Genomic DNA, 18,039 nt, shown 5'->3' on the forward strand with positions numbered 1-18,039 from the left:
GAAATTAATACTCAGTGTTATGTCTGGCCGATAGATTCCCTTACTCCTAGAATAACAAAGGCATTCCAGTTTAAGAAACTGTTTTAAAATCCTGTGTTCTTGTCTGTGGCTGAGGCTTTGGGAAGGCCGGAGCCCCCTTCACCACCACCCCTAAGAGTCAGCTTACCAAGCCTGGGCCCGAGGATATGGTGGGGAGCAGGCGAGCAAGATCCTGGTCCCAGTGGTCAGTGGCCAGACCCTGGGCTGCTGGCCAGACCCCTGGCTTTGTGAATGGCTGCACATGGCTCTGCTCCAGCCCACTGGGGCTGAAAGGGCGGGTAGGGAGCATGTACGTGGCTTTGTGTCCTTGGCTTCTCCAGACTCCCACGTGTAGCATGTGTGCGCAGGCTCTGCACACCTCTGTTGCCCCTGTGCCCCAATCATCGCACAGGGCAGAAAACAGCTCTGGCAAGGAAAGGGCTGCCAGAGTTAGGAGCCCCAGGCCCTGGAAGGAGGGGATGGTCCTTAGAGTGACCCTGGGTCTACCCCCTCCCCTCTGGACCTGTTTCCCGGGCAAGACTGTATAACCAACCACGTGGGAACAACAGGCCGTGCAATCCCGGAGACCTGATGCTACCTAGTGTCCTCCAAACTTCTAGGTGAGGACAGGGTTTGTGAGCAATGCAAGGATGGCCTGAACACTTTTTGTCTCCATTCTTCTCTCAAGGAACTGCGTCTCTGGAAGGGGAAATCATGCCAAGGCTGGACAGTGATGACCTGGCCCAGAGACCCTTGGCTGCCTGCCTTCCAGTCCAGGGCTCTTTCGCCCTTGAGACCCTGGAGGGGAAGGTCTGGGACTTGGAGTGTTGCCCTGTCTGGAAGGAGCTCAGACAGACATGGTACACATCTCCCTTGAGCCCCTGGTGACTGGGGAGTGGATGAGAACCCTGGATGGGTGGCTGTTTTCTTAAGGCACAAACACTCACACACACCTGACCCTACACCTTTCACTTGGCTGCATTTTGGAATCACCTGGGGAGTTTTAAACAATGCTGACGCCTAGGTTCAGCCTCCAGAGATTCTGATTTAATTGCTTCAGAGTGTGGCTTGGCGGTTTTAAAACCACAATGTGCCGCAAAGCTTGAGAATCACTGCCCGACACCAGTCCTCTTTCCTTATCTGGAGTCAGGGGCACCTTCAGCTTCTCCAGTCACCTGCCCAGGGCTCCTGAACCACTGAACCTGAGGCTTTGTTCTCGGACAGCTGGGAGGGGGAGGGGCCTGGAAGCTTCCAGTCCTGCTGTCAGTGGAGGACAGGCCTTCAGGCAAGGACCCAGGAATCCAGCTCCAGACTCTGGTGCCCCAGCGGCAGCCTCCTCAGTCCCCGACGGGACAGGAAGTGTCCGGCAGAGGTGGGGGTGGAGGTGATTGGCAGTTGGAGGCTCCAATGGGCCGAGACCCCCCCCCCCTTTCACCCCTCTCCTTCCATTGGCGCCTGGGTGGAGCCGCCCCCACTGCGGGCCCGGGCGGGAGGGAGGAGAGGCCGGGGCAGAGGGCGAGGGCGGAGGGCGCTGGCGGCGGCGGCCGCGGAAGGTGAGGCCTGGCGGGCGGCGGGGCAGGGAGGAAGCCTCGCCAGGAGGGCGGGGCAGGGTGGCGCACGATCAGAAGGGCCCGGAGTGACTGACCCACTGTCAGCGTGTGTGTGACTGTGAGGCTGTGTGTGACGATGTCAGTGTCTGAGGCTCTGTAACTGGGTGTCACTTGGTGCAGCCGTCTGCCAGTGTGACTGCATGCGTCAGTGTCCATGTGGCCCTGCAAGTGTGGGATTGTGTGTGTCAATGTGCAGTTTGTGGGGAGAGACCGGGTGGTGTGTTTGTGTGTGCGAGAGGGCCTGTGACCACATTGGGGAATGTGTTTGGGGAAGGTCTCTGGAGTGTAGACTGTGTCTGCCAGGGTGAGAGTGGGTGGCTGGGTTTGTGTGTGCCTTCAGCAGTAGCAGAGCGAGTGAGACTTGCACTGTGTGTTTGTCCTGGGTCCTAATTGTTAGGCTGTGTGGCAGTGGAGCTGTGTTCCTATCTTGGGGACCCCCTTCCACAGCCACTGGGACTGACCTTTCTGCCTAATGTCCAGCAGGGACAGACCCGTCCCCAGCACACTTGGCCGCCCTCCTCCTTTCTGTGCTGCAGAATCCCTGCCACTGCTACTGCGCCTTGTGTTGTTTCCCTGTGGGACTCAGTTTCCTTATCTCCTTCTCCCTCCTCCTGTCTCCCTAGAGCTATGGTCTCTGTGTCTCTTCACAGTTTTGTCTCTTCAGGTACCTCTGTGTATCTGCTTTTCAGATCTGCCTCTGATGCTCTCTGCCTCTGACGCTCTCTCCCTCTCTGCTGGACTCCCTGTTTGCCTCTGTCGCTTTGGCTACCTGAGGGCCAGTAACGGTGATGCGATGCGGGATCTGCCATGCTAAGAGCTGGCGGAAGAGGGGGCTTAAACCATGATGAGGAGTTGCTTTCAGGGGGTGCTGTAACCCCATCCCAGGGGCAGCGTGCTAAGTGTGTGTGTGTGATTGTGTGAGTGATGACTGTGTGTAAATCTAAGTGTGAGTCTGAGTGAGGATGTCTGCGTGTGTCGGTGTGACTGTGATTGGCTGTATCTGAGAGTGTGTGTCTGAGGGTAAGTGTGGGTCTTGTGTATCTGGCACCAAGGGACCGAAGGCATTTCCTGGTGCTGGGGCCCAAGGAGTGGAGGGGGAGGTGAGAAATGGCTGGAACGTCCAGGGGAGGGGGAGCTGGATTCTGGCTTTTCTTTATATCCCCTAACCTGGGGCCTCCCTTCCCCTTAGAACACAGCCAGCTGTGCCCTGAGGAAATATTTGCTGGAGTGAAAAGATTGGGAGCTGAGTACGTGTCTGATTTTTCATTTGATTGTGTCCACGTGTGTTCAAGGGAGTGTCTTTGTTGCCTCAGCCTAGTGAGTCCACGCGAGAATGTGGCTGTGTGAAAACACAGGGAGTCTCTCATGACAGGGACAGAAGCAGCCCTCCTTTCCCTCTTGCTGGCCTGGCTGCGCCTGTGGCTTCCTTTCCAGACTGGGGGGAGGCCTCTTCCCTTCCCAGGGCCTCTGGTGGGAGGGGGTGGGAGGGGAGGAGGAAGGAGAAGGTAGGGGGAGGGGGCCTAGCTAGGGGCGGCTGAGCTCTGGGGCCCGGAGGGGCGGGGGCTGGGAAGGGGGAGGAGGGGACGATTCTGGGGTCTCAGAACTGAGTGGAGCTGAGACGGGTTCTGTAGCTGGTGGGAGCAAGTCCTGGAGGCCATGCACACTCAGCCACTGGGATCACCGAGGTAGGGTGGGGCTGAGCAGGGTAAATGTGGCTGGGGGGCCAGGGGTGAGCCACCAGGCACACTCAGACACACAGACACGTGGAGGCCCCTGCTCTGCTCTACTTGGTAGGGGTCCCTGCTCTTCCTCTTCTGGAGTCCTCTCCCGGGCCCTTGACCCATCTGCCCCTTCTACTGTGCCCATGGCCACTTCCCTAACCCTGCCTCCTCCTGCTTTCTCCCATCCAGTATCCCTTTCTCCTAGCACCCCCAACCTACATACACCCATGGTTGGTTACCTCCTTGCCTTTCTGAGTTTCTGCTGCTCCAGCCGAGTCTTTGCCTCACTGAACCCCAACAACCTCCCAGTCCTGATCTCTGAGCATCTCTTGGTCCTGTGACCCCTATCCCAGGCCCCTGTCCCTGCAGGGTCCTAGTTCTTCTCAGCCTCCTCCCCCTCCCCGCCACCCTGTCTCCATCTGCTGGCTCCTCGCCCGCCCCCAGCCTCTGGCAGCAGCCAGGGCATCTGGATCTGCTTAACTCCGCAGCCTCAGCCTGCACCCTAGCCCCATCCAGCCTCACAGGCTGGAGACCAACAAGATTCCAGAGTCAGGCCCAGATGAGTGGCCCAAGTAACCAGAGCAAGGAGCCAGGCCCAGGCGAGAAGAGGCTTGGCAGCCAGAGCAGGGCTAGGCCTCATGGTAGGGGTAAAGGGTGGGCTCAGACCCACCATGACAGCCCCCCACCCCAGGGTGTTGAGGGCGGCCTCAGGTCAGTCAGAAGCAGTGACTAGCTCTAGGCCAGGTGGGGGTGGATGCCAGAATTCCCTGCAGCTGGATTGGAGAAGTTAATGGGAGTGACGGAGCTGGTGCCAGCACTTGGTGCCAGGGGGGTGGGCGTCAAGGGTGGTGCGGGGAGCGGTGCTGGCACAGTCTGTTGCCTCCGGCTTTTGTTCTGGGCCCTAAGCCCAGGACTGAGATGGAGTGTGTGTGTGTGTGTGTGTGTACACATACGCAGACTGGTATATGGTGGAACAGGGATCTTAGATCAGATCCCCGAGTGAGTTCTGATATCCCTACCCCACTCGGTACCTCCATTCTCCTCCTCAGTACCCCAAGTCTGGAGGAGGGGGAGGCAGGCTTTAGCCCCCCATCTCGAGGATTGGGGATCGCTGACCCTGCCTGTCTCCCCACAGATGAGCAGCAGCTGCTCAGGGCTGAGCAGGGTCCTGGTGGCTGTGGCTACAGCCCTGGTGTCTGCCTCCTCCCCCTGCCCCCAGGCCTGGGGCCCCCCAGGTGAGAAGAATCCTGCTCTGTGACCCTGACTCTGACTTGTGACTTGCCACCCTCACTGTGGCCCCTTTGCATGCCTAACCTGTGACCCCCAACCCCTGACATCAAACTGGCAACCTCCCCTCTCTACCCTGTCCTCTGATCTCTGTTCCTAGATTATAATGTGATGCTTAGACCCAGTGACCGCCCCCCCCCGGGGCTTAAAAGCCCTCCCATTACCCGGTCACTCTCAAAAAGTGGGGGGGGGGGGTGGGAGAGAGGGAAAGGAAGAGCCTCTCCTCAGAAGTGCCCTCCACAGGGGTCCAGTATGGGCAGCCTGGCAGGTCCATGACGCTGTGTTGCCCTGGAGTGGCCGCTGGGTAAGTGCCCCACCTGCCTGTTGGGTGACACTCCTGACCCTTTCTTGACCCTGCCCAGTCCTCACACCCTCCCAGCCTTGGCCCCCACCTCTCTCCCCTCCCTTGTCCCCTGCCCCACTACACTCCCATGTCTGTAATCCTAACCTCTCTATCTGTCCTAACCCTCACACCATCCTTATTCAACAGAAAATTTCAACCCACATGCATTGAGTACTTGCCAAGTGCCTGGTCTATTCCAGGCCCTGGGACACAGCCGTGCACAAGCCAGGCATGATGCCTGTCCGCACACAGCTTACCTCCTGGTGGGGCAGACAGACAATAAGCAAATAAGAATCTCACCAGGTAGTAACACCTGCAGGGGAGAAAATCAAAAGAGAGTGACGTGGAAGAAGATACCTGAGTGGTTACTTTTTATTGGTAATCAGGGAAGGCCTCTCTGAGGAGGTGACATTGAAGCTGATTTCTGAAGGTCAGGAAGGAGGCAGCCATGCACAGGTTGGGGTCTAAGCATTCCTGACAGAGGGAATAGCTAGTGCAGATGCCCAGAGTGGGAGATGAGCTCAACACTCTTGAACAGAAAGACCACCAGTATGATTGGGGTGCAGTGGGCAAGGTGGAGGGAGAAGCTGAAGAAGGAAAGGAGGCAAGCACTAGATCACCGGGGGCTTTGTAAGCTGCAGTGGAGTTTGGGTTTTATTGCAGTGAGAAGCCAATAGAGAGCTGGGGCATGGTCTGACTTACACTTTGAATCTTCCCTCTCTCTCATCACCTCATCTCACCCCCAGGGCCCCGGTGTCCTGGTTTCGGGACGGGGAGACAAGGCTGCTCCAGGGACCTGGCTCTGGGCTAGGGCATGAACTGGTCCTGGCGCGGGCAGACAGCACTGACGAGGGCACCTACATCTGCCAGACCCTGGATGGTGCACCTGGGGGCATAGTGACCCTGCAGCTGGGCTGTGAGTTGGGGAGGGAGTATTGCGTGGCAGTGATGAGATGTGGGGCTCCTGAGTAAGCCCTCTGGGATGGGCATGGGGAGGACCTGGGACTTCTCCGTCTCCAGCTGCACTGTCTGCCTCTAGACCCCCCAGCCCGCCCAGTTGTCTCCTGCCGAGCAGCTGACTATGAGAACTTCTCCTGCACTTGGAGTCCCAGCCAGGTTAGCGGTTTACCCACCCGCTACCTCACCTCCTACAGGTGTGTGCATGACCGGGTGTGTATGCCTATACATTTGGGTGTGCCGGCACAACGTGGGTATTTGAGTCATGGAGGGAGGTCCTGAGAGAGGCTTAGAGAGAGGGAGGACCCTCTCTTCCTTCCTGACCTCAGATGGCGCCCTCCCTGCCAGGAAGAAGACGGTGCCAGGAGCTGATGGCCAGAGGTAGGACATGAGGGAGAAGCTGGGGGCTCCAGCTGGATCCCATAGCGAGCATTTCCGAAGCCCAAGATCACATGCTTCCTCCTAGGATGAGTCCATCCACAGGGCCCTGGCCATGCCCACAGGACCCCCCAGGGGCAGCCCGCTGTGTAGTCTACGGGGCAGAGTTCTGGAGCCAGTACCGCATCAATGTGACTGAGGTGAACCCCCTGGGGGCCAGCACACGCCTGCTGGATGTGAGCTTGCAGAACATCTGTGAGTACCCACCTCTACAGCTCCCCCCAGGTCCCCACCACAGGACCTCAAACGGACTCCAGAGTACGGATATCCCAACACAGAACCTCCCCCACAGGAGCTCCCAAACATTCCGTCCCAACATAGACCCCATTGCAGCACACAGATGGGTCCCGCGGAGACCAAGAAGCCAAAGAGATCAGAACCCAGGGGGCACTGCCACTACCCCTCCCCACAGGTCCTTCCTGGCTGCCTAGCCCAGGAACTGCCTCTCTGCTTCCAGGCCCTATGCTGAAGGCAGCCATATCTCTTGTCCTCCCTGCCCCTGGAAGCCCTTGCTGACCCCTCCTTCCTCTTGATCTGTGTGCGGGAGGGGGGCACTAAAGCTCTGGCTGGAATTTGGGCCAGTTCTTCCTTGGCTGGAAAGCAGAATTGCTCTTTAATTCACTCAACAAACATTTCAAAAAGCCATCTTAGATCTCAGCTCATTTTACAACAGGGATGACAGACAGGTCCTGAGTCTAATGGGAAATCAAGCTTAAGATTTCCCCAACCCCCTCAGAAGTGTCTCCCTCAGGTACCTTTAGGCACACACCCACCTTCCCTTGGGAGGTGGCAGGGGAAGGGATGGGTACCCATCGCCTGCCCTGACTTTGTGTCTCCACTGCCCACAGTGCGCCCTGACCCACCCCAGGGGCTGCAGGTAGAGTCGGTGCCTGGCTACCCCCGCCGCCTGCGTGCCAGCTGGACGTACCCTGCCTCCTGGCCCCGCCAGCCCCACTTCCTGCTCAAGTTCCGGCTGCAGTACCGTCCAGCGCAGCATCCAGCCTGGTCCACGGTGAGGGCTGGGGTGTGTCCCAATCTGGGGCTGTGGGTTGTGTCTCTAGTCTCATGTTCCTGCTGGAGCATGGCTTTCTGGTGCTGGCAGGTCACTGAAGCCCCGTCACCTCCCCTTACAGAGTGCTCTGCATGGGCCAGGCTTTGTGCTTGGTGCTGAGATTGCAGCAGGGACCACAGCCCGAGCCTCTGCCTGGCAGGGCTGTAACTCTGATGTAAGCCCATCTGTGGGAAGACAGCAGTGGCTTTTTAAAAATAACCTTTCTAGGAAAAGGAGCGCCTTTCACCCAGAGGCACATTCTCGTACAAACACTCCTGTCCCCAGATGAGATAGTGGTGAATTCCCATCTCTCGAGATGTTGAAGATTGGCTAGTATCAAGTTGGGGGAGCAGCTGCCTCAGACAATCACCAGTATTTATTGATTGCTCTCTGCCTGCCAGGCGCCGTGCTACACATTTTACATGTATTATCTCGTTTAGGTGTATTCAGTTCTATTTTACAAATGAAGAAGCTGAGGCACAAGGTCACCCAGGTGGTGCAGCAAAGATCTGAACCCAGGCAGTCTGACGGCACAGCCTGTCTCTATTACCATTGTGCACTTTTGTCTTCCACACACTAGGTGTAGACCTGACACCACCGGCCACCCCACGTGAGGCCCAGAGGGCTCCCGCAGGCTGACAGGGCCAGGCCTGGGGGGAAGGGGTGTTCTTTGCAGATGGGGGCTCGGGGGCAGGTGGGCGCGGTGCCTACACCTGGCCCTTCCCTCCCAGGTGGAGCCGGCGGGACTGGAGGAGGTGATCACGGACGCTGTGGCCGGGCTGCCCCACGCCGTGCGGGTCAGCGCCCGGGACTTTCTGGACGCTGGCACCTGGAGCGCCTGGAGCCCCGAGGCCTGGGGCACTCCGAGCACTGGTGAGAGCCAGAGCCCAGGGAAGGGGAGAGGCCGCCCTGCAGCATCTCTTCGCCCAATGGTGGGTGCGAGGGGCCGCCAGGCACAGGCAGGTCCACGTGGCTGCAAGTGTGGTCGGGTTTCAGCCTGGGTTGCCTGCAATCTGCCCTAGCTTAAGCCCTGCCCCTCAGCCTCCACCCTAGCGACATGCCCCTTCAGGCTTCGTCTCCGAGGGGCCCCTGGGTCCTGGGTGGCCCTGGCGTCACCCCACCCACGTGGCCAGTTCTTCTCAGGTCTTGCCTCCCTTCAGGGCCCCTCCCAAAGGAGATGCCAGCAGGGGGCCAGCCCCACACGCAGCTGGAGGAGGAGCCTCAGGCAGACAGCCCTGCTCCCCCAAGACCCTCCCATCTGCCAGACCCCCGGCCACTTGGTGAGCTTGGGCACAGGGGCAAAGGTTGTAGAGGACGGAAAGCCCCAGAGAGAAGGGGATGCCGGGTTTAGTCAGGCGGGCTCACTCTCACCGTGGCATGTGACTCTCTGCCTCAGACCACAGGGACCCCCTGGAGCAGGTGGCTGTGCTGGCATCTTTGGGAATCTTCTCTTTCCTGGGACTGGCTGCTGGGGCCCTGGCACTGGGGCTGTGGTAAGTGACTGCCATTGGCCCTCAGCCTCTGATCCCACACATGCGCTCTGATACCATAGACCACACCCATGCCCACCCCTCATGACTGCCCACTGAACCTGTCTGGTTCTGGAACTCCTCCCCCGCCCCCCAACTTCATGATTCTCGCTGATTTGCCTCATGACCCTTTACTAATAAACCCTTTTGGAGGATACTGAGATGCTCCATATCATCAAGGAGACAGCTGCCTTTTTATGTCCCAGGCTGCGGCTGAGACCGGGTGGGAAGGATGGACCCCAAAAGCCTGGGTTCTTGGCCCCAGTGATTCCAGTGGATAAGCTTCCAGGTGAGTAGGACCTCCAGGAGGTTTGGACTCAGAGATATGTGCCCTTGTTTTGAGAGGGTCTGGATTAAGAGCCAGACATCTTAGTCATTGTAACGGTGCTGGGAATCAGAGTTTGGTCCTGTGATGTCTGGGCTCAGGGATGGGCCTTTCATTTTTGAGTCCTTGGGCTCAGAGTTGGATCTCTTCCCTCTCTCACAGAGTATTGGGGCTCCTAGATGGACTTCCTCCTCATTTTCAGGGTGTTAGGCTCAGAGATGGATATCCATCCTTATTCTTGGGTATCTTGGGTCAGAGCTGGGTCCCCTCCCTTATTCTTAATGTGCCTGGGCCCAGGGGTAGGTTCACTCCCTCATCTCCAGGGTGTTGCGGCTCACTCAGAGCTGGGCTTCCCTATTCATTCTTGGAGTGAGCCCATTCTTGGGCTCAGATCTGGGTCCCCTCCCTCATGCTCAGGGCATCTGGGCCAAGATCCCGTCATACTATCTCCCTTGATTTGCTTCCTGCTTCTTTTAGGAGCTCCAAACCTGTAGAGGACCCAGGAGGGCTTCAGCTGATTCGACCTATAACTCTGTCTTGCTGGTGTGGATGGACGGACAGATAGAACCCAGGCAGGACAGTAGATCCCCGTGGAGGGGGATGGGTCTCAGCTGGAAGTTCTGTTTGGAGCCCATTTCTATGAGACTCTGTGTTCTAAACTTGCCAGCTGAAAGGTGCCTGGACCTCTGACTCATCCCAGAGCTGGAGGTCCACCCGAGGAATGTGTGTAGATGAGTATGTCTGTGTCCCTGTGTGCCCGTGAGTATGTGAGGCAGGGAACATGTGTTCTCTGCATGTATGTATGTAGGTGCCTGGGGAGTGTGTGTGGGTCCTTGGCTCTTGGCCTTGCCCCTGGCGGTGGCTGTGAAGGTGTGAATAAAGAGAATGAGGAGGTTCTTCTGTTTATTGACATGTCTCCCAGATCCAGATTCAGGGCTCACAGGAGAGTGCACAGAACTTGGAGACCACACTCGGAGACTATCATCCAATGCTGCTTTATTATTTTGGCTATTGGGGGCCCTGGCCCATTTTCCCTGTCAGCCCCAAATTCAGGTTGGGCGGAGTCCCTTGGAGCCTCCTCCCTTGGCGCTCAAACCACTGAGCCAGACTGCGGTTCTGGGGGTGGATGCAGACGCTGCGTTGAGACAGGTGAAGGCTGAGAAAGGAAGGATCCAAAGCCATGGTCATGGCCTGGAGATGAGGTTAGGGCCCAGGGGTTAGGGGCAAGGGCCAAATGAAAACCTGAGTTGGCATCAGAATTAGCAGTTGGGGCTGGGGTTGGGATCAGCATCAGGGGTTGGGACGGAGGTCAGAGTCGGGACAGTATTAGGGTCAGGATCAGAGCTCACATGAAAGCCTGGAGGTGACAGTCCCCATCAGCCTTCTGCAGTTCCACTCGGATGACCTTCCTCAGTAGCTTGGTCGAGAGTGGCTGTCGGTAAAGCTGAGTACAGCAGGTAGCGCTGGGTGGCAGTAGCAATGCTAGGGGACAACAGGGCCATGTGTCCAGAGGGCTCCTGTCCATCAGACAGCTGGAGGCTGGACTCTTGGCCCCTATCCCTCCAGCCCATTCACCCAGACCCCTGGCCTTCTATACCCCCACTCACTCACCTGCTCTGGGGTCTGGGCTCAGGAGCAACAGTAGCAGCAGGAGGCTGCTGGTGAGTGAGGGCCCTTTCATGCTGCTCAGTCTGGATCCTTCTCTCTCCTCCTCCCCTACCTTTTATCTGGGTCCCTTTCACCTGGGGCACCAGGTGAGTCAGAGGCAGGTGAAGATGTATTGCTCATCCTGTGACAATCCTGGGCCCTAATTACCAGAGACCCCGCTGCTACAGACCCCTTCCTCTTCTAGGACTGCCATTTCCCCTGGGATCCTAAGCCCTGGGCAGAAAAGCTGGGGAGAGAAGTCGTGCATGATGTAGGGACTGAGAGTACAGTGACTGAGTAAGGGCAGCCAAGGATCCCCGGTGAGAGGATCCTTGGTCCTCACTCATAGCTACTCACTCAGTCATACTCGCTCAACCTCACATGGTCAGACAGCCAGAGGCCGAAGCACACAGCAGCCCCAGTTATACTCAGAGTCCCACAACCACACAGTTGTGTTTCCACAATCATCCAGTCACACAAGCATGCCAGCACACACAAATTCTGATGGAGTGGTGGGTGGGGTGGGAGCAGAGGGCAGGCCAGCGCCAACTTGCCTTCATTTCCCCATCTCCACTTCCTGCCCTAGCCTGCCTGACTTCTCAGGAGAAATTGATGGGGGTGGGTCCCTAAAGCAGGCCCTTCTGCCTGAGGAGGAGTCTTGGCTGGGGCCAGTCACATTCAGAGTGAGAAGCTGGGAGGAGCCCTTTTGGTGGCATTGCAGGTGCCTTACCTGGGGGCTGAGGTGGGGGTGTTTTCCCCAGAAAGATGAGACAGTGAGGAAGGGTGGGTGTATAAGAAGGGCAGATGAGGGAAGATAAAAGTTCTTTAGTGCCAGGTTGCTGCCGTCAAACAGGGAAAAGACCCAAGAAATCTTACTTTCCTGTTTTTGCCTAGTCCTGTGCCAGAAATGCCAGCCTCTTGCAGCAAGGGCCTGGGGTTTCCAGACTCAGTCTCTGGCTTACTGAGACATCAGACTCAAGAGCTCAATTACCTCTCTTTTGTTCTGTTCAGATTCCAGCCTCTTTCCACTGTGAGCCTGGAGAAACATCCCCCTCCCCACCCAGGTCCAGTAATAACCCCACCAACAACCCTACAACCTCTGCATCCCATCCTCTTGCTAAAGCCCCAACCTCCCATCTCCTTCCTGCTCCTTCTCTTCTAATCCCATACCCAGCCCCCCCCTTCCCCTCACCCCCCAATGCAAAACTCCTCCTCCTCCTCCTGTCGTTTCTTGGAAGCTGGGAACTGCCAAGGGTGGGGGCAGGCTGCTAAGTTCAGTGCCCCTGGCACCTTGAAGAATTTCCTAGTCTTGGTCTGGGGATTTCAACCCTCAAATCCTGCTCGGTATTTGAAATATAAACTGAGTCATAACCCAGGAATCCAGCTCTTATCTGGTTGTTGCAGGGGTGCCTTCTGCTCCATGGCCAGCTATCCTCTATGGGGCAGGCCTTCTTTTGGGATAGGGACTCACACCTTCCCTGAGCATGTCTTTCTGCTGCAGGGCTGCTGCAGCAATCAGGAGAGACCATCAGCTCCAAGAGTAGGAACTAGTCCCCATCCCAGGCCGAACAACTCAAGTTTCTCCCTCCTGTCCAAGATGAGGCTTGAAGGCTCTTCCCTGGAGTTTGTCTTGTGGATACTCAGGAATTCTGAGTGTCTTGGTGAGGTGTACACCTGGGGCTGGACAGGGTACTCCACTTTTGATGGGGTTCTTGATGTGGACGTTGTAAGGAAATGGCTGAAGAGCCCAGATCTGTTCCTGAAGATGGCCATAATCCAGAGGTTACTCATCTTGAATTTCTAGTACTGAGGCCTTAGGGTCTTTCTCCTACCCTCCAGTCTGGACTTGTGCCCCAGAGCTTGGGTGCAGCCATTGAGGTGCCATTGTCTTGTCTCAGATCTTCTCCATAAGCTGGCTGTCTGCCACATACTTTATGGTCTTTCCTGGACCAGTCAGTCCGGAGACCTGAGAAGGCAAGAAATGAATTCTCCCTGGTATGCACACATCTCTCCCCTTTAGCTTTTCCAAAGGGCCAAGTCTTCTCCCCAGCCACAACCTCCTGTGGCAGGAGCAGCTCCAGGCTGAAAATTAGTTTTGCCCCCACCCACAAAGTGGGCTGTCTCTTTAACTTAATCCTCTGGTGCCCTTTCTTGTGCTAGGGCCACTCCCTAAGTGAAAGCAGGCCCACAGTGACAAGACAGAAAGGGGTGGCAGCGGGCAGTGGCTCTTGGGTTCTCCTAGGGAGATAGCAAGAACTGCTAGGTGGGCTGATGCCAAGTGTCTTTAAACTTGGGATCAGACTGGAGGAGCTGCAGATTAGGGTATGAACTATAGGAAAGACCTCCAACAGTCCCAGTCACTCCCTGGCGGCAGGCTGAGGGAGGCAGCTTCTAGGAATCTTCCTCTCCTCTCACAGCCTATTCCTACAACGCTGGGCTTAAAATATTTTAGATCCACTCCCAGGAAAAGAAGATTCTTCAGACAACTGGCAAAGTCCTGGTTAGGAAGAAGGTGGTAGCAGAGAGCTGGGGTTGTCAGAAGACATCGATGTGGGGATAAGGTTGGAAGACCAGGCCAGGACTATTTAGTTCCCGCCATGTGTGGGGAGCAGTCACTAAAGTAACAGGAAGCCTGACGTTGATGAGGGATCCTTAGGAATAACGGGGGCCTTGACATGGAAGGGCATCCCATGGCGGGGGTGGGGGAGGACGCCCTGTCATTAAGGAAACGGCCGACGTGGAGAAGCGCTCCTGGCCCGAACGGCGGCAGCGGCGGCAGAGTCAGGAGGGCAGGCACGGCGGGCTTTGGGTTAAATCTTTAATGCACCGGCTGGCTGGGCAGTGGCGGCGGGGGTGCGGCGGGGGAGGCCGCGACCGGAGCGCTGGGGAGCAGGGCCCAGGCCGTTTGACAGACAACTCATCAGGCCCCGCAGAGGCTCCAGCTTCTGCTCCCGGGGGTGCGCAGAGCTGTGGGGCGACCCGATAGCAGCATGAGGAGGGGCGGGGACTCCCGGATCCTCCCCTCCGAGCCCGAGCCGCGTCCATGCACCGGGCGGGTCCGCGGTGTCGCAGCCCCTCACCTCCGCTCCCTCCGCCACATGCGCAGCCAGGGGAAAAAGTAGAAGCAGCCCCAGTAGATCCTGCGGAGAGAGGGCAGAGGCGGGCCGGGCGGGGCGGGCTGGCCCCACAGGCCCCGCCCCTCGGCGCCCCGCCCCGCCCCCTGGTACCCGTCGCGGCCCCGCCCCCAGGAGGCCCCGCCCCCGTCCCTCCCGCCCGCGGGCAACCCGCGCCCTCCCCCACCCGGAGCGGCTGGGTTCCTCCTCCGCGGAACCGCCTCCACTCACTCCTCCTCCGCCTCCAGCGCCACCTCGTATCTCCTCAATCCCGACATGTCCTGGGCTCCGAACGTCTCCTGGGGAGCGGCACGATGGATCAAGGCCTCCCCAACCCCAGGCCCCCTTCTCGGCAATTCCCGGGACCGGTCTGGCTTGTCCCCAGGTAATCTGAGGTAGGTGCCCCCGGGAAGCCGCAGTTGCCACATCGGGACAGGGTGGGATGGGAGGTTTGGGAGGCACTGGACGTTAAGGGATGAGGATGTCGGTCACCTCGGGGGCGAGGGGCACTCAGGGCGGAAGGCTTGGCGGTCATGGGGCTGGGATACTTGGGGCCCCGGGTGAGGATTTGCGGGGGGCTGAGGTCACCTGGCGGGGGGCTGAGGGGTCGGCGCAGCCTAAACTCCCGCCCTCCCTGGCTCCACCCCGGAAACTGCCGTTACGGTTACGTCACAGGGACTCCGCGCGCGGGGGTGGGGATTGCCTGTTACCCGGAAGGGGCGGGACCAGCTTTTCTTCAGAGGAGGCGGAGTCAAAACGTCACGCGAGGGGGTGGAGCCAGGGCCTGTCACTGAAGGGGCGGAGTCGGGGTTTATTATCCTGCGGGGCACAGGACCCCCTTGATAAGAATGGAGTCAGAGTTTGGCGCCTCACCCTGGGAGACCGAGACCGAAGCACCAGGCAGTGAGAAGAGGGCTTTAGGATGCGTCCAGTACTGTTTCCCCAATCCCCCTCCTCCTCTCCCTCTCCTTGGCTTCTGCCCTGCCGATGAACTTTCTTGTCTGCCCTAATGCAGTTGTATGACCCTGGGCTGCGGAGGAATAGGCCTCCAGGGAGGGCCCAGTCTACACAGGCCAGGCCCCAGGATACTTGTTGGCTGAGTGGCCTGGGCCAGGGCACTTAATGGCCAGAGGGTCACAGCCCTTCCTCTCTGAGCTGAGACCTACTTCCTGTGATTTTTGTTCCTACAGTCATTCAATAAAGAAGTCTTTATTGAGCGTCTGCTGTGTGCCAGGCACTGTGCTGGGCCTGGGGTTACAGCAGTAGAGAAGACAGGTGGAGTCTCTGCCCTCAGAGAGCTGTCATCTGGGTTGGAGATGGGGGATTGAAAGAGACCATCAGATCATTACAATAAACACGGCAGACTGGCTGGGGGAAGAAGAGGGTGCTGTGGGAAAGCCCAGAAAGAGGGATTACTCCACTGTGGGAGGTTGGAAATAGCTGCCCCAGGGAGGGGGGAAGGGAGCCTTGTGGCTGGACTGTAGGGGAGAGAGTGACCAGAAATAAATGAAGTGGAAGTTCTCCCAGGCTAAAGTGTGGAGAACGGATATACCTACTTACTACCCCCCCAATCCCACCCTCTTTCTCCCTCTCATACCTATCTTCCCCTGCCTGGGCTACAGACAGGTGACACACAGATCCGTGGGTGCCAGTGGGCTATATTGGAAGCATTGCAGTCTGGGCGAGGAGGAGCTGTGCTCCCACCACATTCAACCCCTCACTCTCACTCACACTCACACGGACACTCCAGGCTCGCCCTGGCTGGGTCAGGTCTGGTGCAGGGGAGCTGGAGGCCTGATTCTCCCTTCTGGTCCGGGGTTCCCCAGGGCCACGGTGGTTCACATCACTTCACTCAGACACAGGGCTCCCTCTGGGGCTGTCATGCACTAACTGCTGTGGCGCTTGCTCTGGAGGAGGAAGGAGAGGCCAGGTCATGGGCTGGGGTCTTGGGCAGGGGCTCAAGGGAGGAGGCAGGACTAGGGAGGGTCAGGTTTGCCTTTACAGAGTTCTTCTGCAGTCTCCGGATGATGCGGTCCACCCAGGGCTGGTCTGGTGGTGCACAGAGCTGGCAACCTCTCAGTGTGGTGAACCTGGAGTCAGAGAGAATGGAGCAGTCCTGGAACCGAGCTTCCTGGCAAGCCCTAGTATGAGGAGAAGAGCTGAGGACCACATCTGGGAATCTATTTCAGGGGCTTCCTTGTGAGGAGGGACTCAGCAGGGAGAAGGGAAGTAAGATGGTGAGTGGAGGCCCAGGTGATGGAGGAGGTGAGTGGGAGGGGAGGCCTGACCACTCGCCACCTCCCACCCACAGGACAGCAGTATCCTGTAGCCATCCTTGAGGAGAAGATCAGAGCAAAAAGGCACCAAAAATGTTCCTAAGAATTGAGTGTTGGTTCACCAAGAGATAGAGTTGGCATCACTCAGAGCAGGGGGGTGGGGTTAGCCTTAGGGCTTGAGGGACCATAGATGGGAAGGCCACAGCCCTGACTGGAATTCAGGACACTTGTGTCCAGTGCCATAGCTTTAGTGTTCCTCTCTTCCCCGCCCATGCACACTGTCCTCTTCTTCCTCTGGAAACTCAGGCTGGAGGAGACAGAGCCTCTAGAAAGAAGGGCAGCCAGGGCCCAGGACCCATCCAGGCACTGACATATGGAGGAACACCTGCGACACAGGTGTATCTGCATCACAGAGGAGCACACACAGGGCACAGGCACACCCACACTGCACAAGCCCATGTGTAGACTGTATAGGAATACACACAATGCAGAGACATACCCACAGTGCACAGGGACACACAGTCATGAGGGCACACCCATTTGGCACATGTACACTCTCAGGTTCATAGACCTCTCTCAGACCTGAGTGTAGCCTGAACTCACAATCTCCTTCACAGACTCCCTGAGAGCTATGTGCGGGTCCCTGCTCTGCCCCTCACCTTACCATTTTACCCCCTCCCCTTTCCAGGGGAGACCAAGAAATCAGTACGCTGAGAAGAGGAGTGGTGCTGCACAGGACCATGGAGGACGGATAGAGACGGACAGATGGGTAGAACCTTGGAAGCAGCACATGTGTGGATTGCAGGAGTCCTTCTGCTTGTGTGGAGCCTGTGTAGACTGTGTGAGGCTAGATGGGGGAGAGTGAGCAGAAGTGTGATGGCGAGAGTCCTGTGAGCGTGCGTGTGTGAGCCTGTGTGAGGCTGTGGCTGTCTACTGTTTATGGCCACCTGAAGCTTTCATTTTCTATGTCTGGAAATTTCTTCCCTTCTGTGGTATAATAAAGAATTTGACTGGCCTTTGTCCCTGGTTCCTGAGAGGGAGACTCTAAATCTTTGGAATGTCCCAAGTAATGAGAGTATCTTTGTTATTTATGAACCCCTTGGATCATACCTGAGTTTATGCTGAGAGATGAGATGACTTAGGATGGGGGCTGGTCACCTGAAAGACCAACCATGTCATTGCAGAATTGGGGCTTTGAGCCAGCCCAACCGGGGGGGGGGGTGAGGGGGCCTGGAGATTGAATTTAGTCACGTGGTCAACAGTTCGATCATATCTATGTGATGAAATCTCAATAAAAACCTTGGACACCAAAGTTGATGGATCTTCCTGGTTGGTGAACATATTGGTGTGCTGAGAGGGTGCCCTGTGTGTCTCTTCATTTGGCTGTTCCTGATGTTTATCCTTATAAAAAACGAGTTTTAAGTATGGCACTCCTGAGTTCTCTGAGACACTCCAGTGAATTATTGAGCCTGAGGGCGGTTGTGAGAACCTTCTGGGCATGTAGCTAGTTAGTCAGAGATGCAGGTGGCCTGGGGACCTCACTTGTGGCTGGCATCTCAAGTAGGGGCAGGCTTGTTGAGATTGTGCCCTTAAACCTGTGGTGGCTAACACTAACTCTGGGTGGTTAGTATCTGAATTGAATTGCAGTATATGAGTTTGTAGCAGGATACTTTTCCACTAGATATGCTCCCCACTATCTCCCTCTCTCTGGGAGAACCTTTTTT

The 18,039-nt window shown here is 57.3% G+C and overlaps 3 protein-coding genes and 1 long non-coding RNA gene across 7 annotated transcripts; 2 read left to right on the top strand and 2 right to left on the bottom strand.

Annotated features, from left to right (window-relative positions):
• The first annotated feature begins 773 nt into the window (after nucleotides 1-773).
• Nucleotides 774-10,183, top strand: IL11RA (interleukin 11 receptor subunit alpha). Of its 4 annotated transcripts, XM_087444763.1 has the most exons (14): nucleotides 823-878; nucleotides 2,818-2,875; nucleotides 4,485-4,584; nucleotides 4,880-4,940; nucleotides 5,726-5,895; nucleotides 6,019-6,133; nucleotides 6,285-6,317; nucleotides 6,403-6,569; nucleotides 7,223-7,386; nucleotides 8,157-8,298; nucleotides 8,586-8,705; nucleotides 8,822-8,918; nucleotides 9,161-9,243; nucleotides 9,757-10,183. In XM_087444763.1, exons 3-14 carry the CDS (start codon nucleotides 4,485-4,487, stop codon nucleotides 9,771-9,773), a joined length of 1,269 nt encoding a protein of 422 aa, XP_087300889.1. In that variant the 5' UTR covers nucleotides 823-878; nucleotides 2,818-2,875; the 3' UTR covers nucleotides 9,774-10,183. The 4 variants fall into 4 exon arrangements, with proteins under 4 accessions (XP_087300888.1, XP_087300889.1, XP_014641457.1 ...); XM_087444762.1 differs by lacking the exon at nucleotides 2,818-2,875 and having other exon boundaries at nucleotides 774-878; XM_014785971.2 differs by lacking the exons at nucleotides 823-878; nucleotides 2,818-2,875 and adding an exon at nucleotides 896-1,571.
• On the bottom strand, nucleotides 10,099-12,033 carry CCL27 (C-C motif chemokine ligand 27). The gene is made up of 3 exons (XM_004428323.3): nucleotides 10,891-12,033; nucleotides 10,629-10,761; nucleotides 10,099-10,435 (listed from the first exon to the last, which is right to left on the bottom strand). Exons 1-3 carry the CDS (start codon nucleotides 10,958-10,960, stop codon nucleotides 10,288-10,290), a joined length of 351 nt encoding a protein of 116 aa, XP_004428380.1. The 5' UTR covers nucleotides 10,961-12,033; the 3' UTR covers nucleotides 10,099-10,287.
• A 1,697-nt stretch (nucleotides 12,034-13,730) lies between these two features.
• LOC101405672 (uncharacterized) lies at nucleotides 13,731-14,613 on the bottom strand. Its single transcript, XM_004428322.3, has 3 exons — nucleotides 14,271-14,613; nucleotides 14,007-14,066; nucleotides 13,731-13,893 (listed from the first exon to the last, which is right to left on the bottom strand). The coding sequence occupies exons 1-3, from the start codon at nucleotides 14,465-14,467 to the stop codon at nucleotides 13,737-13,739; spliced, it is 414 nt and encodes a 137-aa protein (XP_004428379.1). The 5' UTR covers nucleotides 14,468-14,613; the 3' UTR covers nucleotides 13,731-13,736.
• LOC106801521 (uncharacterized) lies at nucleotides 14,293-17,330 on the top strand. The gene is made up of 2 exons (XR_001390851.2): nucleotides 14,293-14,434; nucleotides 17,004-17,330. It is a non-coding gene; the product is annotated as an uncharacterized LOC106801521 (long non-coding RNA).
• The last annotated feature ends 709 nt before the right edge of the window (nucleotides 17,331-18,039 follow it).

The sequence above is a fragment of the Ceratotherium simum genome, chromosome 20, assembly GCF_057802395.1.
Source record: "Ceratotherium simum simum isolate JZ-2026a chromosome 20, ASM5780239v1, whole genome shotgun sequence".
NCBI lineage: Eukaryota > Metazoa > Chordata > Mammalia > Perissodactyla > Rhinocerotidae > Ceratotherium > Ceratotherium simum.